General features: G+C 39.8%; 2 protein-coding genes across 2 annotated transcripts in view; both read right to left on the bottom strand.

Moving 5' to 3' along the window:
• Positions 1 to 8,455: 8,455 nt before the first annotated feature.
• The window catches only part of LOC113035231 (protocadherin-15-like), a 238,074-nt gene continuing 220,439 nt past the window's right edge, over positions 8,456 to 26,090 (bottom strand). The window contains exons 31-39 of the mRNA XM_026190646.2: positions 24,545 to 24,763; positions 23,377 to 23,385; positions 22,385 to 22,504; positions 14,133 to 14,154; positions 13,439 to 13,477; positions 13,215 to 13,288; positions 11,243 to 11,357; positions 9,156 to 11,056; positions 8,456 to 8,595 (exon numbers count right to left, since the gene is read on the bottom strand). Coding sequence (XP_026046431.2) covers positions 9,179 to 11,056; positions 11,243 to 11,357; positions 13,215 to 13,288; positions 13,439 to 13,477; positions 14,133 to 14,154; positions 22,385 to 22,504; positions 23,377 to 23,385; positions 24,545 to 24,763 — 2,476 coding nt within the window. The 3' untranslated portion in view covers positions 8,456 to 8,595; positions 9,156 to 9,178. The remainder of the gene's footprint in view (positions 8,596 to 9,155; positions 11,057 to 11,242; positions 11,358 to 13,214; positions 13,289 to 13,438; positions 13,478 to 14,132; positions 14,155 to 22,384; positions 22,505 to 23,376; positions 23,386 to 24,544; positions 24,764 to 26,090) is intronic.
• Positions 17,167 to 22,283, bottom strand: LOC145419755 (protocadherin-15-like). Its single transcript, XM_080288158.1, has one exon. It carries the CDS (start codon positions 20,133 to 20,135, stop codon positions 18,888 to 18,890), a length of 1,248 nt encoding a protein of 415 aa, XP_080144284.1. The 5' UTR covers positions 20,136 to 22,283; the 3' UTR covers positions 17,167 to 18,887.

The raw sequence follows: 26,090 nt of genomic DNA, 5'->3' as shown, positions 1-26,090 counted from the left end.
AAAGGGCAGGAGAAAAACACAGCGGAATAACTTCAACTGCTACAAAAGAAGCAAATAGAAATATAGTGAGATGCATTTTCGTTCCTGCTGTGTGCAACTAGTTTAATGTTTCTTTTCAAATAAAAAGGTACACCAACAGGAGCAGCTGCCTCTGAATTCTTGTTGGCATAGGAAATCTAGATGTTAGGTTTTGCATTTTGAATGTACCAAAGTAAACCTGTTAGCAATCAACACCTGCTGCATGCTATATATGTATTCATCGCTAGCACCAAGAGTTATGTACATTACTTTGCAAAAGTCTTGAGCCATTCTTTATTTCTTCATGTTTTGCTTCCAAGGAGCCAGACTTGTAATATTTTAAAGTGGTTTGAGCAACAGTGCTCCAAGGATTTCCAAAGTGTGTCAATGTTTCTCTTTGGACATTGGCTACTTTTTCACTCATTTTTAGTACCTGACCATTTTTAGAGGGATATTTTCTGATTTTTAAGCTGCTTAACTCTAACCTATGACTCATCGAAGCATAGAAAAACACGAAACTCAAGGGATAAACCAGTGTTATTTATAGACATAACTGATAACTTTGCAAAGCACCAATTTCTTTAGTTGAATGTTTGAAAAATGCCAACAATAACACAGTGTGACAGAAGTTTGGTAGTTTGGTACCAAGGTTATGTGCCAAGGCTTTATACAGAGCTATTGTGTCCTTAAAAAATTGAGGAAACTGGGCAGGAGAAGGACAAAAGAAGAAGCGACAGACCTAGAAAACTATCTACAGCAGATGAAGAGTATCTGAAAGTAATTTCCTTAAAAAATAGAAAAAAATCCAGCAAGACCCAACACAGGATCTGAGAGAGGCATCTGGACCTTCAGATGATGAATCTACTGTTAACTAAAGCCTCATCAAAAATGATCTTAGGGGAGGGATGGCTGTCAAAAAGCCATTCATAAAGAAGGAAAACGGAGAGAAAATGCTGAGGTATGCCAAATTACTGGAACTGGACTGAAAATCAGTAGCAAGAGTGTGGTGTGATGTGAGTGATGAGTCTAGATTTGAAAAAATCTGGTTCAAATCATTCACGCACACTATACTTAAGGACGAGGTCAGCAGAGAGGCATGACAGTGAGTGTTTACAGCCATCTATAAAACACAGTGGAAGCTCTGTCATGTTTTGGTGCTGAATTTCAGCCACTGGTGTTGGGATCTGGTCAAAATTATGTTTTCCAGATGTAACACCATCTGGACAGCATCTGATTGGAAATGGCTTTAATTTTCCAGCATGGCAGTGATGCCAAAAACACACACATACTTGCCTTCACAGAGCCTAGACCCCAGTGGTAAGCAGTTTATGATCATCTTAAAACAAAGGGCAACTGACATTGAACAAAAGAGCTTTGAAGGTTCTTCAAGAAGCCTGAAGAATTATTACTCACTAAATTACTAAAATCTTACCTAAGAGAGTTCAGGCTGTGTTGAAAAATAAAGGTGGTAATACTGAATATTAACTTTTAAGCTTATAAACTTATGAATTTAGATTTTGCCATATAAATCGTATTTTTATGTATGTTTCCACATTAATTGCTAATTTCCATTTTTTCCAGCAAAATATAAAGAAATGAGCGTTAGTTCAAGACTTTTGCACAATACCATATATAAAAAGTGAAGACTGGAAAAAAGTCTAAAATATTATTTTATGTGATATTTTCATTCCTTATCCTCTTAAACCCTTAGATAACACTTTAAAATGACTTTTTAAGCTCCTTTGGAGAGAGCCTGGGATAATTCTTATATAACCAATGATGGTTGTTGGGCTATCTATATTTTAAATGTAATCAATTCAGTCATTATTCTACTATATAAAAATAATTTAGGGCACTATGAATAGCCAAGCATTTGCAAATTATAACTGATGGCAGCACTGGGTGAGCTAGACTCTCCAGGAACACCACGCCATCAAACTTGTTTACCCGAGTAAAAAACGAATTCAAGCTATAAACCAAAACAAACAAAAACAGCAGCAATAACAGCAGTTTCGGTGTTTATCAAAGAAATGACCCTTACACCAGATGGTGTATGCTTGGTATAAACACCATTGCACAGCACCATCTAATGTGACTTCACTGAACCAACATTCAACCAGCCCCAATCTGCCCTGCAGCTTGCAACAGGGACAGATGGGAATAGTTTAGTGCTGCAGGGCAGACATGATCTAGTTTAATGAGTAAAAATGCCAGAGTTCACAGAATAACAAAAATAATGACAACGGATTCTTGGCATATGATGTAATTGCTCCAGTACCTGTGATATGTGGTCACCGCCTCTGCATTTTGTTTCGGGATTACAGAATATGTGGTAACGTGACCCTTTTGTTGTAACATTAGTCATGAAATAAATCATTATATTTTGGCGTCAGGATCTGGAGGAAATGCAGAGTCCCACCCTCCAGGTCTGAGCATGCAATAAGCAATGGTGACGGATAGGTATTATGAGGAGTTTCCTCCTGCCTCCGTTAGGGATTTGCAATAATCTCCTTTAGAATGAGTCACTGGTAGATTACCATATTGCCTGCTGTAGGCCAGGATATCCTATATAGGCTATGCTAATAGGTGAAACAGGAGGTTCACTGGTGGACTTGGAATAGCTACAGTGCTAACCTGTGCCTGGGAAGCACTTTCCTCTGCACTATTAATGTATTAGATACTCCTGCTGTGCACACAGAAAGCCATACCTGCATGCTTATGAAATGGCTGCTGTTAAAAAAAAAGGACAGAAAATCTCTTTATGCATTTATGACAAGCAGTATTTACTGTGACGATCAGGATGATCTTTTTCACACACACTCGGGAGCAAAGATCAGCAAATATACCCATAGAGATTTATACAGCAATTTGAATACCATGTCTTCTCTGTGCACAGACCATGCATTCTTTATGGGGACCGTTGTTTCATATTGTACAATTATCAGTGCGTGTTTCACTATACATAGATAGCGTTAGCTAAGTTTGGAAGCTTTTTTGATCATCGGTGTTTTTGAAATTGAAGCCTCGTTATAACTGGTGTGCTGATTCTATTTTTCCAGAGCAGATTGTCTGTGCAGCAAATAAAATGATCCACAACCCCGAGAGCGTCTTAGTTCCTCATGTGGATTAGGTTATTATACATTAGTCATATATGTTATAGTCATTGTCATGATTGTGTAAGGGTTTGTTTTTAATTACGATTATATATCTCAATCATTTGTAAACAAGATTGGCTAGTGAAATATGCACTAAAAATCTAAATCCAATTTATGAATTATAAATATAGAGTTTCTACTCCTATTTTTCCATTTACTATGGATATTTGATTACAGGGTAATTTCAAGTAGAATCTTTTCTGTGAAGTTTCCTCCGCTTCTTTCAGTAAGACTGAATGCAAAAAAAATCTGCAGCTATGTGGCACTACCTACTCTGCAGTGACACTACATTCTCAGCAAGCTAATGCATTTATTACACTTGCTTAAGAGGCGTCAGGAGTGTCTGAAGCTCTTTGCACTGATTAAACTAAAGGCCAGAAACAAGGCCTCAAAAGGGCAATTAGAATAAGCATGCTGCCACAAGCTAGCATACAGACAGAGCATGACCCTGTACATTTGTTTGGCGCATACATAGCACTTCTAGCTTTGCAGACTCCCTGGTGTATGAATAATTACCATGCATAAAACCTTTAAAGATTTATGAATCTCTGTGAAGCACAGCAGTATTTCTGTATCATGATTCACATCCGCAGGTCTATTACAGAATTACTGCTGCAGAAAATGACTTCACATAAACACAGACTTTGGCAGAACCTGTTTTGGAGGATATATAAATACATTTAAATGAACCCTGAGGTTAAGATTATACGATGCAGGTCTATAGAAATACTGCTTACAACTTCTGTGATCCTTTCTGTAACTGAATTTCTACATATCTGGTTTACTGAGAAGGCAGTAACATTTACAGAAATAAACATTTAGGAAATTGTAAATTATAGTAAAATTGTGCATTGTAGTACTGCAACCTTAAGTGTTCACGAAAGGTCACAAGAACATGAATTAAAACAAGACTGAAAGACTACAGGCGTGAAGGTTTAAGTTAAACCTGCCGCAGGTACACTCACCAGATGGTTTATTAACACCTGTTGTGTCAGGAACTGATTGTCTGTCAAAAAGCGATTAAATATGGCCTGTATAGCGCTTTACTAGTCCCTAAGGACCCCAAAGCGCTTTACACAACCAGTCATCCACCCATTCACACACACATTCACACACAGGTGATGGCAAGCTACATTGTAGCCACAGCCACTCTGGGGCGCACTGACAGAGGCGAGGCTGCCGGACACTGGCGCCACCGGGTCCTCTGACCACCACCAGTAGGCAACGGGTGAAGTGTCTCGCCCAAGGACACAACGACCGAGACTGTTCAAGCTGGGGCTCGAACCGACAACCTTCCAATTACAAGGCGAACTCCCAACTCTTGAGCCACAATCGCCACAATAACATTAAGATTCATGATTTATTGGCTTGTAATATGTGAAACATATGCCAAATGTATCCATCATGGATGACATCAAGCCATCTACAGCAGCAAACAATATTCCTGTCACAAGGTAGAAGCTGTTTTATATATCCAATATTTATCCAGTTAAAGAGTATCAGTGACATTAAAAATGTCTTCTTTAAGAGGGATTTTGTCAAGAGGGTAGGAGAAATTGGAATAAATATAACATAACAGTTCTATAGAGGTTTTTAAAGTCTGGTTGGTTATAGTGTTGGTACTGTATTACAGAGTCATAAAGATACTAGCAAAACATGTAATTTATTTTGTAATTTTATATATAACCCCTTTGTAAATCCTGCTGAGTACAGTCTATTTACCAATATCAACAAAGACATTACACATAAAAAAAAACACTAGATGCACATCTGTGATGCGACTCTCCCGGCAACTCAAAGTTTGGGATGATCTCAAAGAGCGTTGCTATATGGTACGTCCTGATCTTTTGATACAAGGAAAGGTGGATCAATGATCAGGCAACATTTTTCCAATATTCTGTTGTCTAGTGAGCTGGTGTGAATTATAGCCTCAGTTTCCTGTTCATGGCTGACAGGAGTGGCACCCAGTGTAGTCCTCCGTTGTTGCAGCCCATCTGCTTCAAGGTTTAATGTATTTTGCATTTGTCTTTTGAGCTGCTCAAGAGAAACTAGCTTGCTACTTATTGAATATTTTCTCATTTTCAGACAATTCTTTTAAACGGTCCCTAGATACAGTTGTGCAAGAAATCAGCAGCAGTTATGGCGGCATGATTACCAGAGTCACAAAGACTCATCCTCTTTTTGCCGTTACTTTACAAAACCTTCCAATTGATTAATCTATCAGCTCACTGATGAGAAACTTCAGTAATGGTAAATGGCCTGCATTTGTATAGCGCTTTTCTAGTCCCTAAGGACCCCAAAGCGCTTCACACTACATTCAGTCATTCACCCATTCACACACACATTCACACACTGGTGATGGCAAGCTACATTGTAGCCACAGCTGCCCTGGGGCGCACTGACAGAGGCGAGGCTGCCGGACACTGGCGCCACCGGGCCCTCTGACCACCACCAGTAATAATCATGGTGGCAAACTAGCATGAATCATTGCTTTCCCCTCCCTTTTTTTTTTTTGCAAATGCTACAAATGTCTGCCATTTTTTCAAACCTTTACACATTTTTGTACTTTAAATAATAAATATAAATGGCAAGTAAATCCCGTTTGAGACTGAATTGCGGGTATGCTCAAGCTTAACCTTCTTTTAAAGAGAATTGTCTATTCTTAATGCTGTAATTTAATCTACTAAGTGAAATGATCAGGGTGAGGAGTGAAGCAAAAAAAGGTTTTGGACATAATCCTGTGACAAACGGAAACGCTTAGTAGAAATGCTTCCATTATTCATTGGGCCAGCTTTAATCCAATTCATTAGGAGAATTTCACAAAAGGTGATCGGTGAAGTCCTCTTATGTCCTTTTTTTTTTCTTTTCTTGTTAAGATGAAATGCATCTGTGCCCCCCTCATATCCAAAGAAAATTAATTTGCATTCTTGTTAGGAATGCTCCTGTTTCATATTAGTACGGTATACACATAGAATAAAATTTTATACAAGAATTGGCAAAAAACAGTGCATAATATTGTACCCAAGAGCAGCACTGTGCACTGAGCTGACAGGAGTGCTGTTCTCCTGTCAGCTGTGAAGGTTCCTGTGAATGTGCATGCAGAGTGGACTAGCAAAGAAACCAGGTGGCTGTTGAGACACAGTAAACACAACATACACGTGAAAATTAAACAACCTCATCTTTATGCTTTTGGGTTGGTCTTGCTTCTATGTATGCATTTTTTTCTTTTTCCCAGTGCAGAGATCAGTTTGGATCCTTAAATACACCGGGCTTGTTGTTGTAGGAACAAGGTTTCCTCCTGACCTATTTATGGAGCATCTTTTCAAGCCGTTTCACTCGCATTCAGCTGCTGCTCTTTCTGAACATGAGCCGATGTAAAGAATTTGACTGACATTCTCATGGTGTGAATGAGTGCAAAACACTTATTGTTAATGCTATTCTGGATGTGGTAGATGTGCAACGCTATGATAAACCAACAATCAAACCAAGGATGTTATTAAGATTTCCATTTACAATTTTCATTTTGCCTTTTTTTCCCCTCTAAGCAGGTTGTGCTGATAGTTGAGAAAGTAGGCTCAGTGCTGTCAGTTTCTTGCAGTTCCAGTCATACTTCCCACAGCTTTTCAGAAATACAGTAGCTATCCACAACCCCATATTTGGTGACCTGTCATTGCTCTCCTTTAAAGTGAAAGCCCACTCGACAGAGAAAGCATCATTCTGAAAGCCCTCTTTCTGCAGATGCTATATTGTTTTGAGATTACTGCAGAGTTCTGCTACTTTCCTCCTCATTATACAATTGAAGGCTGTCTTTATAACCTCAAACAGTATCATAAAGGCATGCAATGATGTAGTTTCATGTTTGAATAAGACCCAGCTGCTATTAACATAATCCTTGTTGCTAAAAAACCTTCATGTTGAGCATAGGGCAACGTGGCAGAAACGATAAATGCCAGAAATTATGCTTCACAAACCAATAAAATAGGCAGAGCTTTATTGTTGAATGTGATACATGTTTTTGGTTTTCCTTCCACTGTCACGACATGATCAGACTGAACCTGCATCATGTAAAGGGACTGAAAATATCACATTCTGTAGGTACAAATGTCCATATAAAAACACTATGATCACACCGTCATATTCCACTGTTGAAATACAGCAATGACAGTCATGTGGCTATTATGTCTTTAATGTCATATGTTAGACTCTTCATATCTGTTAGATAGAAAATAGACAAAAATAATTTCATATATTTTTCATAAATTCTCAAAAACATCACCGAGTGATCACAACATAAAATAATCAGTAACAATTTGAATTATTCGCAAGTACAACCCCATTAGCAAAATAACTTTCTTTTCCCACATCACAAACTACATTACCACCATTTCTTCATATTTCTTTAAAGTACCTTTTTAACAGCATAGTGTAATGGACAATTTGTTTCAGAAAAAAAAGATAAACGGATGCAAAAAAAGGATTCACTCCATAAAATAAGTCCATCTTCTGTGCTGAATAAAATTAAAAGTACACTCAAGCACTCAATCACATATAATTTCATATTTCTTTGAGGCACTCATTGCCTTTCAGCTCAATGTTCCCACCTGTAACGGCCCTGTTGGTGATAAAAACTTGTTACAATAAGCTTTAACATATTAGGACTAAATAAAATGTGACTATAAGGGCAATCACCCATCTGTGATTGAAGCTTATCCAGCTTAGGCACACATTTTTATGACCAAGAAAAAAAACACTTGATAGAGAATGGAAAACAACCAAAAAAGGGGGATCAATTTTTCAGCATGGCCAGTCAGAGTTTTGTCATTGGTATGTGCAGGTTGTTCCAAGGTCCCATCCACAATTCCTCCTCATCTGATAATGTGTGGTCACTGTGGGACTCCAGTGTCTCCCTACTGTTCTTGTGGTTGTCAACTGAAGTCTCTTGCTGCTCAGTGACACACGGGCCACTGCTGTTTCTGTCAATTGTGGCCTTAGCAATATTGGTTTTGGACCCAAAACTTTTAAGCTCTTTAATGGTGGAACCCAGGGAACTACAAGAGGACCGAGTGTTGAGGTTGATGTCCATGTTGGAGGGAACACTCGTACCTCTTTCATTTTCTGCTTCGTTTCCCATGTCCTCAACACTAATAACCGGAGGCGGTTCTTCATGTGTTACGCCCAGCTTTTCTAGTTTTTTAAAATGCTTACCCAGCCGACATGGAGAACCCATCTTTAGGTTGTTTAGATGAGGCGGTCGCCTAGTTCGCACAATAGTGCCATTCTGTGCGAGGTAGATATTCCCGTTTATGTTGCTGTGGCTGTTTGGGAGTCTGTTCCGTTGCGTCTCTGTGCTGCTGTCCTCTGCAGTGGAGCTGGTCTCGTTTTCCCGATCTACAATCAACTTAATCCGCTTCTTTCTCCCAGGCTGAGGAGAAAGTGGAGGGTTATTGTTATTATATTTACTTTTTTAAAGAGGGTGCAGTAAGTGAAAAATCTTTTTTTTAAAAACCCACACACAGAAACAAGTACTGTATAATTAAAAAAAACTGGGAAACAAAGCTGTTTTGAAAAGAATTTGCAGTAACTGTTTAAATCAGAACCTGGCTAAAAACCTGTTTTATCATTTTTTTAAAGTTTCTGTTCTGTGCTAGACTTGCATTTTAGTGAGAAATCTCGTGTTTCCATAGAAAATGACAACCACACAGTAATAATCTGAACATCACAAGAAACACAACCTCCCAAAAAACACACTGAGCAATAAGTTAGTGTTTTGACATGCAAATTTCCACTCTAGAAACACGGCATGAAAACATCAAAGAGAACAGAAAGCCAAAGATGTGAGAAAGAGAGATTCCAATATTGCAGCAGGAAAATCAGGTCCTTTCTTGCTAAGGGGGAATGAGGAAAAAGTGAATGTGAACTCTCTAGAGGCAAGCAATATTTCTTCACTCCCATGCAAGGGTAATTGATTTTATTCACTCTTACTTCACAGTGGACAATATATCTCTCTAGAAGGCAGTTGACTTTCCCTCAGAATCTGAATCAGCATCAGATGTTTCTTCAGTTTCTTCTGAGCTCTTTGATGCACTGCGGGTCCCTGATCCAGAGCCCCTGACTGAGGATCTGTCAGAGGAGATGGCATCCTCGTCCACCTCTGTGATAGGAGACAGTCCTCCATATGTCTCTTCCGAGGTGTCACCAATGCTTCTGATCTCAGAGCGGGCAGGAGGACCAGTGTAGGACGTAGAAGGCCCAGGGTCTCCAGATGCCACACTGGATCTCCTAGATGATCCTGCATCACTGAGTTCGCTGGTGGACTCTTTGCTCTCGTCATCAGCCTCAGAGTCGTCTTCATCCTCCTCTTCACTTTCCTCTGTGATTGTGTCCTCAGATCCACGGCTCACAATAGACTTTCGGGAACTTCGGCTGCCACTAGTTGACTTGGAACCAGCTGAGCTCATGCTGCCCAAAGAACTCACGTCTGAACCAGACATTTTTCTCTGGCTGGACCGAGATAATGAGCCTTCACTTCCTGAACCTGATTCTGGCTCACTGGCTGTCCCTGTCCCCGACTCGGCTTCACTGAGGTCCCCGCTGGACTTCTCTGAAGTTACTGCTGATGATCTAACACTTGAGCCAGATAAAGATGCAGCAGTACCACCACTACCACTGCCACTCTCACTTGTACTTTCACTTCTGCTACCACTGACACTGGAACTCCCACTGACACTCTTTCCAGAAGCACCACTCCCCTTGCTGGCTTCAGTCGCAGAGGATCTCGTGGAAGAACGAACAGAAGAGCCACTTTCTCTAGTGCTGCCTGAAGCTTCCTCAGACTCGTCTTCAGAGTCTTTCTCTGTTTCTGAATCCTTTTCTGTGCTTGTTCCCCCCTCTGTTGCTGAGCCTGTTTGTGATTCTGTTTCTTCCTCAGACTGTGACTCTTTCTCGGTTTCTGACTCTTTCTCAGTTTCTGACTCTTTCTCGGTTTCTGACTCTTTCTCGGTTTCTGACTCTTTTTCTGTAGCTGACTCCTTCTCTGAGTCTGACTCCTTCTCTGAGTCTGACTCCTTCTCTGACTCAGATTCTTTCTCACTGGCAGATTCCTTATCCGTCTCTTCTCCTTCAGACTTGGACTTGCTTTCCTCATCGGAATCTCCTGGCTCTTCATCAGGCTCTTCCTCTGAGTCCACGGTGCTTTCATTGGCATCATCCCGGTCTAAATCAACTTTGAGATAATCTCTGTCAACACTGCTTTTCTCTGAGGTTTCATCGTCAGAGCCCTTCTCTTTACTGCTTCCACTAGCACCTGCTTCTGGCTCACTTTCTGTCACACTAATGGACACTTTAGACTTTCTTTCATCCTCACTAGCTGCTTGTGAGGCTTCCTCATCTAGTTCACTGCCAGTGGCTGAGCCACGACTCACACTACTCTGTGACTTTCTTCGGACCTGCAACTTTGTGCCCAAGTTGATTTTCCTCAAGACTTTCCCAAGCTTGCTACGGGCATCAGACTTGCTGTCTATTGGTCCCATAACTGCTGGTCCATCAGCTAGACTTTCCTGGCTGTCAATACGGCGAGCAGACATCAGTTTGGCATAATCCTTGTCCGTCTTCCCGGCGCCAAACATCTTGAACATCCTGGCTTTTTTCCATGGAGATGTGCCAGAAGCACTGGCATCAGATGGCTGCTCTCCTCCCTTGCTGGCAGCCAGAAGTTTGCTGAGTTTCATGACAGACTTCAGTTTCTTGGCAGCCTTAGAAGGTTCACCCTCCTCTGCTGGCTCAGCTTGTTCAATTTCATCCTCTGGTGGCAAATCCCTAAACGCAACTCTCTTCTGCGGACCTCTACCTCGCATGCCACCACGGCCCCTGCCTCTGCCCCGGCCCTAAGATAATCACATTTCATTTAGCAACCATGAATTTGTGAATATAAAGCCATCGTGCTGCATAGGTTTCACACACATTACTGTTCAGTAATACCTTGAACACACAACTTATTAAAACAAATATTTGAGATAATACTCAAGATAATCAGTGAAAGTCTGAAATTCACATTCAAGCAAGGGTAATACCTCAGGGCCATGTGGACTGTAGTAATACCCATCATCCTCCACAATAACCTCTCCATATTCATCATACATGGGTGATATCAGCCTCCGCCGACTGCCGTACTGAGGAAAGTCATACCTATAGTTGTTCACAGAAAAGGGATTCGAATTAGTTTAGGCTGATGATTAGTTGAAAACACCAAAGTTGACACACTGCAATATTAAAAAAATAAATCTCAACCAGATTTATTACTTTAATATCAAAGACCCACTGTATCATGTAAGGGACCTGTTATTATTAGTGATAGTAAATATTCTGCATTGCAAAGGAAGATTATCAATCTCCTATGGGAACAGGAATTATAGCAATATCAATATACTCACAAAGAATCAAGCAAGCTAGAAGGTTATTTACCCCATATCAGTGTTTTAAAACCTGCATTGTATTTACAGTACAGTGTGATTTGCTCAGTAGCTAATAAAGGGGCTTAGTTTTGCTGTCTGGAATTCTTTCCATTATTATTTTTCAAGTCCTTTCTCTAAATTGCCCTCAATTATATCAGGCTGATCCCATTAATTACTGCTTTTGGTTGTTGTTAATATAACTGAGAACGTCTTTGGTCAGACAGACAGTAATTGCTGTGGTGATTTACTGCACTTTTTGAAATTACTTTTCAATTTAGTGAGAAAGCAAACAAGAGGGGGAAAGCATGCAGGCTAAAAGGCTAAAAGAGTGTTCCTCCAAAAGAAAAGAAGACAAAACAAATATTTCAGTATATTTGCCTGTGTTTGTCAAAATCCTCTATTGAATTACAAGAATGCAACCACATGTGGAAATGGAGACTGTAACAAGCAATAACTAAAAGCCCATTAAAAGCACGTGAATTTAATTAGCTTGTTTAAAGACCACACACTATGTATGCAGAATGCTAACAAAGAAACACAAGAGAGAAGAAAAAAGTGTTAACGGTCAAATTACATAACATCGTATGGTAGCCGCAAACTTTTAAATATATAAATCAAATTTTGCTTTACTATATAATATGAGGCTGTACGCGTTAATGCGGTTGTTTAATGCCTCACCTAGGATGTGAGTTAATATTTACTTTAAAATACTAAATTAGAGAGGTGGCTACACTTTACGTCTGCTGTAAGGCCCGTGCAGTCTGGTGACTGCAGCATTAAAAGCTTAACTGCTAATAAAGTTTGCCCCTCATCTCAAATAGGAGCAGATCAAAGTCTTCACATAGTGATGGTACACTCACTGGCAGTGGCAGCTTTTACAAAAAAAAAAAGTGACATGTCATTAAAATATAAGTTCAGCTTGTTAGAAATGAAGGTGTGATTCAGACAATAATTAAGCTGGCTGGTGAGAAACTACAGAGGCAATTAGAACACTTGATTTCACTACGCACAGTTTTTTCCCCCTAGTTTGTTAGATTTTCGTTCAGCGATTTAAGGCTGGAAGATATAAAAGCTTCTTCCCGTTTTGATAAAAGTTGCAGCATAATTCCCCACAGCAGCGCAAGTCACCTGCAACAGAGCAGGAGCGTTTAATGAATAACAATTTCTCAGCAGCTGTTACAGCTTTGAGTTCCATGTTTTTCCTTTTTAGACCATATGGGCAAAGTAACCGGGCAGCCAAAACAGCCTTTATCCATTAAGCTATGGGAAGAACATTCAGACTCTCAGGTGCCTGACTGAAGGGAGCATAACTGATCTCATTTTGGCAGGAGTAAAGAGGGCAAATGCTTGGATGGTACTGAAGGGGCAGCTTAAGTTATGTGCATCATTTTATTCTGAGCTTCTTTGAAAATCTCATAATTCTCCAAGGATCTCGGCTCTCAAAGAGAGCTAGAAGGCAAGGTCAAGATGAAGAGGTCCTAATGATGTAACTTAAGAAAAAAATTTTTTCTAAATGAACCAAGGGAGATCAGGTCCATGGATTAAAGTACAACTGATTAGAGATAAAACAGTCAGTCGGCTGCATGCTCACCCCTGGTCATAATTATAGTAGTCCTGTGTGTAGTAGTCCTGGCCTGGGTCGATACCTGACTCCATGGAGAGTTCCTGCGTTTCAGAGGGGCAGAGAGGGAAATTACTCAGCACTCCTCACAATAAGACATCAGAAGATGAGCAGCAGCAGCACAAAGGGCAGGGGGCATGCACAGCAGAATGACCACAAGTGCTTTAAATTTAGAAAAGCAGGTGTGTTTCTACCTCAGGTCTCAGAAGAGATGGCCTCAGCAGTTGCTGTTGCTGCCAGAAGTTAGTAGAGAAGAAGGATAAGGTAAAGGAAGGGACAGGCAGCAGAGAAACAAACATGCGACAGACCTCAATCTACTTCAGATTTAAAGCCAGACAAAGCTGGACTCACTGAAACATCTACGGAGAAGGAAGGTGAAAAGATTGATAAATTATTGATGGAAACAAAGCAAGGAAGGAGAGTGAAAATCCCAGCCAAGCAATGGAGATGAAAGAAACTGCGCTCAATAAAAAGGAAGGAAGAAAGAAAGAAAACATCCCGTGCTTATCTGACACTGACAGTTCAGATGATTTAAAAGATTATTCGAAAGGAAAAAAAGACTTTAATGTCAAACTGACAAAAAGAGTCACACTGTTTGGTTCCTGATTAGTTATTTTTCCACCAGAGGAGAAAAACTCATCCAACTGCTTATCTGCTATTTGACGGGAACATTGGAGAATACAAAAGACTCTCAAAAATCAAACCTAAACTGTAATGTCAGTGTTAGAACTTCTATCACCGCGATCTCATCTTAATCTCATTCACTGTTTTCCATCAAGTGAATCGCAGATAAGAATAATGGGATATAAGCTTCCTCATGCTTCCTCTAGTGTCAAAATGTCTGAGCACAACAATAAGGTGTAAAAACATCACGATGGGAATCCTTACCTGTCGGCCGTACCCTCGCCTCCTGCGTGTCACAGAAAGGAGAAAATAAGATAAATAATGAATATGGACTGACAACAACATTTCAAGTGCTTATAGATAAATTAAATGTTAAGTCTAGTGTGCCTACGTTCTGCTGACCAGAGAAGAAATAACAGCTTTACTTACTCTGCATTTTCAAGTGTTAAATTACAGCGTTGCAGATATTGTTCTGTTTTAAAAAAGGGTGCCTTAGGCTGCAATGTTATCACGCTGGTGTGGGCTGTTTTTTTCTCTCTCCCTCTGTTATCTCATCCAAACAGGAACAATAAAAAAATACAATAAATGCAAATATGGAAAGGGCTGGGAAAATTTGAAAGTCAGTGTTTATAAAGTCATATCTAATGAATCTACCAGCAGATATGAAAAGGACATTGTGATAAAGGGCAGAATTTCTGACTCAAAGAATTTTAATAAAAATCTCTTTGGTTATCACGTCATAATATGCCTACAGAAAGTAATGGATTTCTTTTCTAATGAATTGGGGAAAATCTTAGAAATGTCACTATATTAACCACATGAAAAACAACTCAGAACTCCTCCTGAGGATAAAAGTGCGCCTGCATTGTCTTCAGTACGAGTGAATGAAACGGCAAGTAATGGAGCAGCTCGGCTGAAAGCTCCAGCTTCACGGGCGTACAACTGTAACCTGTCTGGGCCCATAAATGATGATGACTCTCACACACTCAGATATATGGCCAAGCAATGATGTGAGATTCCTCTGGAGAGTTGTAATCTGTTATTATGGGCAAGGATCAGGGGACAGGGCAGAGCCATATGCCACACCTCCCAGGCAGAGTGGACGATGGGACTGGGATCTGATGGATGACCTGTTGGCTTGGCTGCTGGCTACTTCTGTTTCATGCAACATGAAGAAAAATGGCCCAGTGGATAATAGCCATAGGAAGTTTGCACAAGAGAGGAGTTGGCAGAAGATGTGTGATGAAGAAATGTTATAGAAAAAGAGGTAAGAGTGGTGAACTCAAAATTACAGCAAGACTGGAATATTGAACAGCCTTGTATCGTATCTATAACAGGAGGGTGATGTTGGCTCTGTTAATAAGTAGCTTTACTATCTGGCGGTGCAGATATTTACATGGAGACTAAAAATAGAATCTTTATCACCCTGCTGGTACAACAACATGTAGTAAAGCAAAGATAAACATGAAAAGGTTGAAAAATATAAAGATGAGGAGCTTGTTTTACCACATTTTTTAAAATTAGATATGTAACTGGAGTGAGCACCCTTTTATCTTAGCAAACAAACAGAAAAACAAAAAGAAACGGGGAAATATAATCACATTACCACCATCTTTGTGCAGAGATAACAAAGCTATCTATCAAAGCTCACAAATTAGCAGGATGCTATATTACTAGCGATCCATAACTGTCTAGCCAGGACAGGAAATGGCCAATTTTCATCATTCACAGGCACAACTGGTTACTGGCTGGTCAGTCTCATATACGTCTGTTATAAGCCACTCTATTTCATGCGTCACAGCATGCAGACAAATACAACTATTTGTGCTGTGAGTGTGCACAAACTTCTACAGAGTGAAGACACCGGGTTTCCCAAAGTAAACCATCGAAGGTTGACCACGGTCATCCTTTGATGGTTTACTTGGTTTTAGTGCACTAAAACATTTGTCACAACGAACCTAATCAGACACCTAAATAGCCTCACACAGCTGAGCATGGACATTTTAAAGAAGCTAACAAAGACAAAGTGGCTACAGCTAAAGCTATTCAGGGCTCACAGCCAGCAGCCTCGGTAAGAGCCTCGGTATTAGTGAAGGATCGAAGAAGTCAATCTCCTCTTAGTTGGTAAATTTCTAAACATAATAGAAAGTCTACTAGGTGTATGAAATTTGTTTTGTTACATAAATCTGTTGTACCTGCTTTTGCCAGTAAGGTAACATATGTCAAATAAAGGTGGGTGTACAGCAACACATTTTCAGTTAAATATTAGTACGTCTAGTAGAAAACCACTTTATTTTCAGTTTTTTTAAGGGGGAGAGAAGATCTTACAACCTACTCATGCTTGAGGAAAATTGTGAAGTTGAATCATTTCTTCTTATTATTTTTTTCTTATTGTGAAAATTATATTTTGCATTGAAAAAAGCTGATTTTTGTTTGCAAATGCTGCCAGTTATAGTTCTTAGAAAAAAATCAAAACGGCCAAAATCTAGTATTAATCTGAATCTGCCAAGGATATTGAGGTTGATGCATATCTATTTATCAAATGCTACCTTGTTTGTTTTAGCTGTAACCCTGATATTATAGCTAATTTATTGTGGCTTTCGGGTGTGTTTGTTTCCTTTGGACAGAGCTGTTTCTTTATAACAGGATTTAGTTAAATATCTATTATGTGGACCAGAATAGAAGGATTATTTTCTAATGTAACTCACAGAAAGACAGCTGCAAATCACCAAATGTTTAACTTTTCTTAACAAACAATAAATCTGGTATAAAGCTGCTTACTAATCGGCATTTTTTGTGCACACACCCGCTGTTTTCTATAGGATACTGTATAATGATTGGTTTGTATTTTCTCAGTTGCAGCTTAGATAATTCTACTAAAAACATAGTAATAATAATGGATTGGATTTATATAGCGCTTTTCAAGGCACCCAAAGCGCTTTACAATACCACTATTCATTCACTCTCACATTCATACACTGGTGGAGGCAGCTACAGTTGTAGCCACAGCTGCCCTGGGGCAGACTGACAGAAGCGAGGCTGCCATATCGCGCCATCGGCCTCTCTGGCCAACACCAGTAGGCAAGTAGGGTAAAATGTCTTGCCCAGGGACACAACGACCAGGACAGAGAGCCCAGGGATCGAACCGGCGACCTTCCGGTTACAGATGCGATTCCCAACCCCCTGAGCCACGGTCGCCCAAACATAGCACGTTATGTGTATGTTACTCTTGACTTTGACTGGTTTTTTTTTTGCATTCCCAATCAAAACTTTTTCTGAGAATAATTCTCTAGAAATAAACTGTTTAGCTTTCCTTTCTTTATTTTTTTTGATATTACTGCATTGAACTGTCAGCTGGAATACAAAACAATATTGATAAAACCAACTGTAAAAAAAGAATATAAAGAAGACAATCCATTAAGACGGCTCTTTGGGTTGAAAGAAACAGCGTGTGATCACCTAGCCTCTTTGCAAAAGAGATTACCCCATGCAGTGAACATGGAATACAGAATTAGAGGACCTTCGATCAGCCCATCAGGGGAACATGTGATGAATCAAACATTACATTGCTCTGGAATTGAGGTATGCTAAGACCATTTGCCTTAGGGCATGGAAGGTGAAACAAACACATAAAGGGTATATAGCAGAAAGACAGAGCGGAGAGAAAGTGAGAAACATGAACACAAGAAGAAGAAGAAAAAGAAGAGAACGGGAGCAGAGGCTGCATTGCAATGAGTCTAAAGAAGGTAATAGAATCTCCAGAGGACCAAAAGGAAAGATTAACAAGAAGAGGCCAAGGATTGGAAAGTATCAGAACTAACTGCAGGGAGAGGGGCGGTGTAAGAGACAGAGAAACGCAGGCAGGGAGAAGGTCAGAGGAATAGAAAAGGAAAGGAGAGAGTAACAGTAGTTGACAGTCCCACAGGCAGCAACCCTGGTTAACGATTGATTGCTTCTCTAATTAGCCTTTTCCAGAGTGCAGACGAACATCACAGTGACTACTTTATCATGCTGAGAGGATCTTTGTGGACATGTGAATAGACAGGTCCCCCAGCGGTTGGCTCTCTTAATTCAACATGAGCCTCCTGGGATCAGCCGATGTATATCTTTTTATAGCTTCAACCAACATAAGAGGCTTTCAAATAAACGTAGCTGGTACAGGCATTCACTTGTTTGAATAAAGACACTGTGTACAGCTTGTCATATTATATTATCCCGTATTTTTCGTTTGCTTCAGTATACATATTTTTGATTCTTTATGTACATATTTCACAGAATCCCACATCTCTTAAGGTTAGATTTCATTTTCAGTCACCATGTTATGTACTTAAATACACCTACAAGTAACAACTTTCTGAATATGGGATTACCCTCACTGAAAACTGAGAAGCTTATTCCATAGATTTACATACCTTTGGGAAATTGGTGAAAACAGATATTGAGAAAAAAAAAAAAGGTCTAATATTATGTTGTTCTTCTTGCCTGATTTGGATTCTGGATGAAGCAATTGCATACTAAATTTTCATGCTCTTATCTCAGAGAAGAAGTAAAAGAACAAATTCAAAATCCCCAATATGAAGCCAGCCAGTGGTTGAAGAAACAGACCCCAGGGCTGTGGGACTTGAAAAAATGCTATTTAGTATAATTTAATTAAAATAGTTTTGGCTATGAAATGTTAATGTTAAGATTAAGATGGTGCATATGTATAACATGCTGAACCGACTAATCCGTGAACTCAGGGGCATACTTAATGCTATCACAGTCCTCATACCAGTTCACATAATTAAAATATGAAAAAAAAAGCCAAACCCATACTAAATATGCAAGCCTCTTTTTTATACTGCTAAGAAAGGATCTGAGGACATTCCTTGGCTGATGGCTCTAGAATTTAAAAAAAAAAAATGACATGACTAAAGCATACACTAACTGTATACAACATAAAATGCAGAAACAACAGGAAAAAAACAGGCATGGAAATGTAGAAATGAACATAATGAGAATATGGAGACAAAGGAAAAGTCAGAACACAGTGGACTGAGAAGTAACCTGCTCACTGAGCTCAGCAGTGTTTGGACTGTTTGAGTTCAGTTGGCTTGTCTGCTGAATGTCTGCTGCTACGTTCGGTTTACTTGCAGCATTTCCAGCACAATTCATACTTGTTGAGTTGATTTGGACTTCAGAGCTGGAGTTGTTTGCTTTTGGCATGCTCTGCTCCTCACTGGTGTCAGAGCTTTGCAGTTTGTTAGTACACTCTGATTCCTCAGTCACTTGTGGTTTCGTGCTAAACTTGGGCATCTTACAATTTTTGTCTACTTGGCTGTACAGGTTGGCAACAGACCTTTCTATGTCAGCTAGATTCTGGATGTTTTTCAGGATCCCTTTAAGCTCCTTCCTCCCACCGTCAGCTTGTGATGGTGAAAGCGGAGGAGGGTGTTTTCGTTCGGAAACAGGGCGAAGGGAAGACATGGGCGGCAAAGAGGTTGGGATAAACTGAACGACTGGGCGTGGCTGATTGCTAGCAGGTGATAGAGAGGGAGGCAGAGGTGGTGGGGGCGGAAGAGTGATGTGTTTATTGACAGGAGGAGGAGAAGAGGACTGAGAAGTACATTCAGGTTTATGAAGGGAGGAAAGTGGAGGTGGAGGAGGAGGAGGAGGAGGAGGAGGGCTCGAGGGAGGAGGTGTGGGCGGGGAAGTTGGACGTGGCTGCCGCTGCAGTGGAGGAGAAGGCGGTGGATTTTCTGGTGGGTCAGGTATGATCTCCACAGTGATATGGCATGGCTCCTCTGTCAAATATTTGGAGATGCCAGAGCTAAACGTCTTGAGAATAGGCGCAGTTGATTTCTGGCTAGCCAGGGGGAGTGGCTCATCTCCCCGGGTAATGCTAAAGCTGGGGGGCACATCTCTGCCCACAGACATTGGACTGTAGGGGTAATCGATGATGGATAGCAGAGCCTCTGAGGTCAGCTCCAGCATGTCATCACTGTCTCTATCCCTGACAAGGATGGAAGAGAGGGAGCCTGCAGGTGCTCTATTTTGCTTGAGGGTTTGCTCCTGGAAGCCCCGATGCCCAAACTGGCTGGCCTGCTCACGGAATGACAACTTGGTCTCTGTGCTGCCACTCGCGTGAAGTATGTCTGAACTCGCTGGCCTTTGCTCGCCACTCATGCCTGCCTGGAGTATCTGCAGCTCCCATTTGGCTGGGTCTATAAGAGCCTGTCTCCTTGGTACCTCATAACCATGCTGTCCTCCATGAATGCGACCAGGCATTGACCAGACGAACCCTGACCCTGCTGTGTGGGGAGGAGAAAAGGAGAACCGCTTTTCAGATGGGCTCTCCCCACGTGCGTCAGGACTGCAGAGAGGAGTGTTATCATCATAGACAGGGTTGTGGGTGGTGAGTGGGTTGTGGTCAGAGAGGAAGGTCACGTTGCTCTCTGACTTGGGTAAGTTGACACGGAGTGCTCCGTTGCTGCGGGCTGCAATGGCACGACAGGCAAAGGTGCTAAGAATCCTCTGGTGGTCAGCCTCCTCAATGACAGAGTTTTTAGCCCTGCCCCGGCAAAAGATGGAGGTGAAGAAGAAAAAGACTTGAAACAGATAAAGACTGATAGGTTTGAGCTGAATAAAGCAAAGAAACAAAGGGTGAAGCAAAAGCAACTGTGTGAAAATATCTTGACAGACAGTCTCTCGTAGTACTGTGACTCAGAAATTTGTTTTGGGTTTTGGATGATTAAATATCTGCACAGTATAAAGTAACTAAAGCGCATCTGCGTTCTTAAGAAATCAAAATAACAATGATTTGAATAAACTTTGCAAACTTAAAGAAATTACAAATCAAATATTGAAATTGTGAAATTATTACACTGAAATATATGACCTCAGTAGCCATCATGAACCTATGCAGGATGCATTAGTGCCATCGGTCACAGCACAGAGAGATGTAGAGAGCAGTGAAACTAAGAGCAGCACAGTACAAAAGAACACAACAGTCTAATGGGACGCAAGAGAGGAGACATCTACGGCGATATCTTATGAAATGCACTACCTCTAACCAAACTAAGCCTTCTCTTTTTTCTCACAAGAATGAAGTACGTGCATGAAAACCCACTAGGTCTTTCCACCCTTCATCAAGATCAATTACCAAACAAACTATGCCACTTAAATTCCAGAATTTAAGTATATTAATTATGTGCATATGTTTAAAAAAAACAACTAAGCAGGCAGGGCAACAAGGACATTTTTCTTGCAAAATTTACGCACAATATTGTTCATATTTATTGACCTCTGTCATGTTTTGGCATTACTTACTGCAGTCTGAATCCAGAGAGACAAGGGAATTGAAAATGAATGAGAAGATATAAACACAGACAGATGGTAAGAAGACTAAAGGAGAAATATCAGAGGTGTTAATGGAAAATGAAAACATGGATGAAGCGTCGACACGAGGGTACGGCAGGTTTCTGCATTTTAAACTCAAATACCAGACTGATTAACTTGTCTACATTTGACACCATGCTGCGTGCATACAGTATAACTTTGAGAGCTTTTGTTTTTCACAGATGGAAATGTATAATTTTAACAATATGATTGTTTTTAAGAGAAACTCTTCTTCTTCCTGGTGAAAACTGGGAAATAAGCTCCGTGTACACAATTCTTAGCTACAATACAATAATGCCCATAAAAATTCTACTTATGCTACAGAATCAAATGTTTCTGCCTACATTTAAAAACTGCGGTGGGCATATTGTGGACGCTCTTCGTAGCTTAATGTTAGGTTTACATTTTTTTTTTAAATGCAAAAGTGACATTAGAAGCAGTATTCCTTGAACGAGCTGAAAATCAAAATTGCTAAGCCCATTACCTCAGCAGTTTAAATGTAGTCTCATTTAATCTGCAAACATTAACATTTCATCACACATTTAGGGCAGGATTTAATATTAAAGCTGAAATTCGATTGTGCTGATGGCAAAACACTTTGGACCAAAGTTAGGGAAGCACTTAATGTAGGCTACCGCAGGTTACATTTTTAAAGGTAACTCGTGACAATCCTTGAACTTGGACATTATTCTGTATTTGTTTCTATTTCTAGGAAACCATGTGCTTTTTTATTAACCTAAACACACTCTTACCTTAAGAGAGGTTCTTGCTAAAATGCATAGGCACTCAACTAGAAACACATAGATACGCTAAAATCTAGTCACCTGCTGTGCTGCACCATACGGTGCAGTTTGCAGACATCAAAAGTGGATCATAGTTACAGAGACAACAAGCAGAGAGATCCTTTGATGCAACTATTAATGTGTCTCAAGCAGTGTGGAGACTCCTGAGGTCAACATCCAGAGCAGCCAGTGGCCATTTCAGAAAAGAGGATTGATAGAGGGGTAATATTTTTTTCTGAGCTTGAATAAAACACTCACAGGGAGAAACCTGCGAGGCCAGATGCAGCAGCATCTGATCATGGGGACTAGAAGAAATGCGTGGGATGGGAAAATACTTAGAGGACAAGCTTGACTCACATGCTGCTGTCGCCCAACTCTTCATAGAGGTTAGCAGTGGGAGCAGCTGCCGGAGCTGCTTTCCCTCCCGGTGGTAAAGCCATCTGAATCCTGGCAGTTTTGGCACACTCTGCTTGTCGCCTGCACAAAGTGTTAATGTGGTTAAGAATAAACCAGACACATGACTTATGCATCAAGTCTCTACTATGAATTACCCATGTGTTTTGAGAAGTCATTCTCACCCCAGAAAGAGGAACACGAAGAGATATTCTAGATGCAAAATTCAGTTTTAGCAACATCAAGCTTTTAAACTATATAAAAAAAACCCTCCAAAACCATTTTGCAGCAATTAGCTGTGGTATTCTTTTTTATTTAATTTATTCACTAATGTTAGTCAAACAATTTTATTAAAATGTATCAAAACAAATAGCCCTTGTCTCACACTGCATTTTAGGCTGATTTGTTTTGTCAATTGCAGAGTAATAATATAATAATCAGCTTCTTTTGGCTTGCAAGGAAACAGTCAATGCTGCTGCAGTTGTGCAAGTAAGATTTGAAAAGCATTTTCATGGTTTTCAGCTATGTGCTAGATTATTCAAGCTTATTTCTTTTGAAATACAGACTAAAAATTATGCAAATGCAGTATACTGTATGTGTAGCAAAAGACATGATGAATGTGCCAACTCAACTGTATCCAGCAGAGTGACAAGTGTAACTATAATTTTTCTTTTGAATCTAATCAAATTTTCCACATTAAGAGAAACTTTTCAGCCAAAAATGCACATTCAGTATGTGACCTAGAAGATGAATCAGCCTTGCTCTGTGCCCTTAATGCTAGAGACACCTCAAAAGGTTGGCATTAGCTGGCAAGCATTCTGTTCATCACATTTTCACAATATTCAACTCGACTTTAAATAACTAATAATAAAGATGAAAGAAAGTAGTGTCACAACCACACAGACACACACATCGAGCAATGAGCAGCCACTTGTAAAACATGAGAAATTACTTACTCTTTGAACCTGATCACAGCGTTTTTGATGCAGAGCAAAGGAGATGAAACAAGAAGAGAGAGAGATGGGGGACAAAAAAAGACATGAAATTACATAACTATAATTACATAATTTGGCACGAGTGCAACCTCACAATTTCGATGCTTTGAGGTATTTATCTAAACGCAAAATAAGTAACATTTTTATACTTCAAATTGCCGTTACGTATTCACAACTACATTCAGGTGCTCGACGTGAATGTGCAAATTGATGTCTTAAATAATATATTCATCATATATTCAAATTTAGACAACAATGAATTATGTTGACAAACACAACTGAGAAAATTAACTTTACCAGAGTAATGTCGCCACCAACAAAGCACCATCTGCTACGACAGTTTGTGTGTTAGGTCTACTGTCACCATCAATAGTTTTCTGCTGTGTGTCTGATCTGTGCATTTGAATAAGTACAACCGCTCTACCCATCTGCCATGAATAAATATTTCTCAAATATTACCGTTTACGGTACACTTGCAGCATACCAACATTTAGATAAGAACCTGGCTTTTGCCAAATGAGAGTTCAATTATCACACCAGTCTGAATGATGCTTCAAAGCAAAAAGTGTCATATTTTTTTGAGGATTGCACTGCGCGCATCTAAGGGAGAGAGGGCACCGTCTGTTGTGTGTGTCGGGCAGAGATGATTAAGTAGCATGAAGACGCACTGTGACGGTCACAATTGGCTGTAGATGTTTGTCACAAATGAGTGTTAATTAATCTGCTTTCACACAGCATGAGCAGGGAGATTAGCCCAGCAGAGTGCGCAGTCAGCATGTCTGATGAGAGCGAGAGATACCGAGGAAGAGAGTTGGAAGTGAGAGAGAGATAGAGAGACGCACACACAAAAAGCTAAAACTAACGCAAGAAGTGCTCTTATTTTATCTTAAATACACTTTTCAGTGATGGTGTTTGCGGTTTCGCTGGCTTTGCTCTTACAAGCCACAGGAAACACGATATTAACATTAAGCTACATTCCTACAATAACTATCTGATTCGTCTGTGCAGAGCAAACCTTTCAATAAAACCCAGAGTGACGTGCAATATCTCCTAAGACGATGACCTGCTAAATTAAAATTTATTCGCTGACATCCAGTTAAAGCCTAGTGATTATTATAGTAATACTGACTGTTTATAGGTGACCATGACGATGAGAATGGCAGGGATGCAGCAAAGGATAATGATGATCGCCAGGGCCAGGAGGGCACCCTCTGTGTAGCCGACAGCCTGGGCAGCCTTTTTCACACTGGCTACAATATCTGGGGAGCGAATCTCAAGAATGCGGCCACCTTCACCCAGGTATGGCTGAAACTCCTTATTGATTTCCAGCACGTTCCCATCAAGAAATCTGTATTCCACATACAAAAAAGACACTTACTTTGTAATCAATGTCAAGAGAACATAATAAATGTTTTTTATTAAATATTATTAAAAATGTGTCAAAAGGCAATATATTACAGTTCCTCAACATGAAGCATGATGATGAATCATCTAAATCTGCAGCTGTTTTACTTCTTAACAGGCTTTGTAACAAGTTTATACTCTTTTACACATTATGTTTTGCCACAGCAGTCTCCTGCTTACAGAGGACAGCTCTAATTACTCACTGTAGGTAGTTTACAGCTAAAGGAACCTATTTTCTAAAGAATGTGTAAATAGAGAGAGTAAATACTGAACACAAGACATGAATCATACTGATCATAATAATTAGCATTAAGTGCAAATGAAAAGCAATTATAATACTTACACTTTTCTACAAGTGTCAATTTACACTTGTTTTTCTGCATAAACCAATGGCAGTATATGCGTCAATATTTTCAAAAAAACATACATGCATACAAAGCAATTCATTTAGAGAGGATGCAATGTTACTATGCAAAACAAACCATTCCAAAAGCACAAGCGTACATACATATGTAACCACCATCACTTTTGTTTTTCTGTAAGGTGATGTGGCAATCTGTACTCTAGACTGTGACAAGTGGGAATAGGTGGAATACGACTTAATGCACTGATCCACTTACAATGTTGTATTTCTCCCTCTCCTCCTGTGATCTGGCTATATGACATACAATTACCCCACAACATTGTCAGACATGCGCTGCATGCATAAAAAGCCCATCTCCGCTAATCTAAATTACTTTTTCTGACAGTATCTGTATCTAAGGAAGTAGATCTTATTAAATCAAGGATGTAGCAGACCTCTTTTAAAATTAGCTTGTAAGTCTTAAAAGCTAGAAGTATGAAGATGTCAAATAATTTAGGTAAAAAAAAAAAAAAATAATAATCTGATTTTATTGGATGTGCCACCTTACGTGAAATGATGTGGTGCTCCTCCTGATAGTGGAGGGCATAAAGGTGTTTGTAGATTAATTTACTACCACGCTGCTTAAAGAAATGCAGAAATGCTTTGCAAAATATAAAATCATACTTTGCAAACAATGAATACCACTTTTTAAATTAAATATAGTGCCAAAACATCATGTTAAATGTTTAAAACTGTTACTTTTTTTAATGCATGATTATTTCAAATTTAATGCCATAGACAGCCTTTTAAAAGTCGGTGCAGGATCGTGTTTGCCACTGTGTTACATCAATTCTCCTTTTAAGAATTTGTGACCAGAGCAAACCAATTAAGTTTTCCCATTCTTGCTTAATATATTTCTATTGCCCAA

The sequence above is a fragment of the Astatotilapia calliptera genome, chromosome 13 (assembly GCF_964374335.1).
Source record: "Astatotilapia calliptera chromosome 13, fAstCal68.1, whole genome shotgun sequence".
NCBI classification, from domain to species: Eukaryota; Metazoa; Chordata; class Actinopteri; order Cichliformes; family Cichlidae; genus Astatotilapia; species Astatotilapia calliptera.
This window is presented reverse-complemented; position numbering and strand designations above follow the sequence as displayed.

What these genes read in the sequence shown, in the direction of transcription:
- LOC145419755 (XM_080288158.1), bottom strand. Translation starts at nt 20,135, where the DNA reads ATGCCTGGTCGCATTCATGGAGGACAGCATGGTTATGAGGTACCAAGG.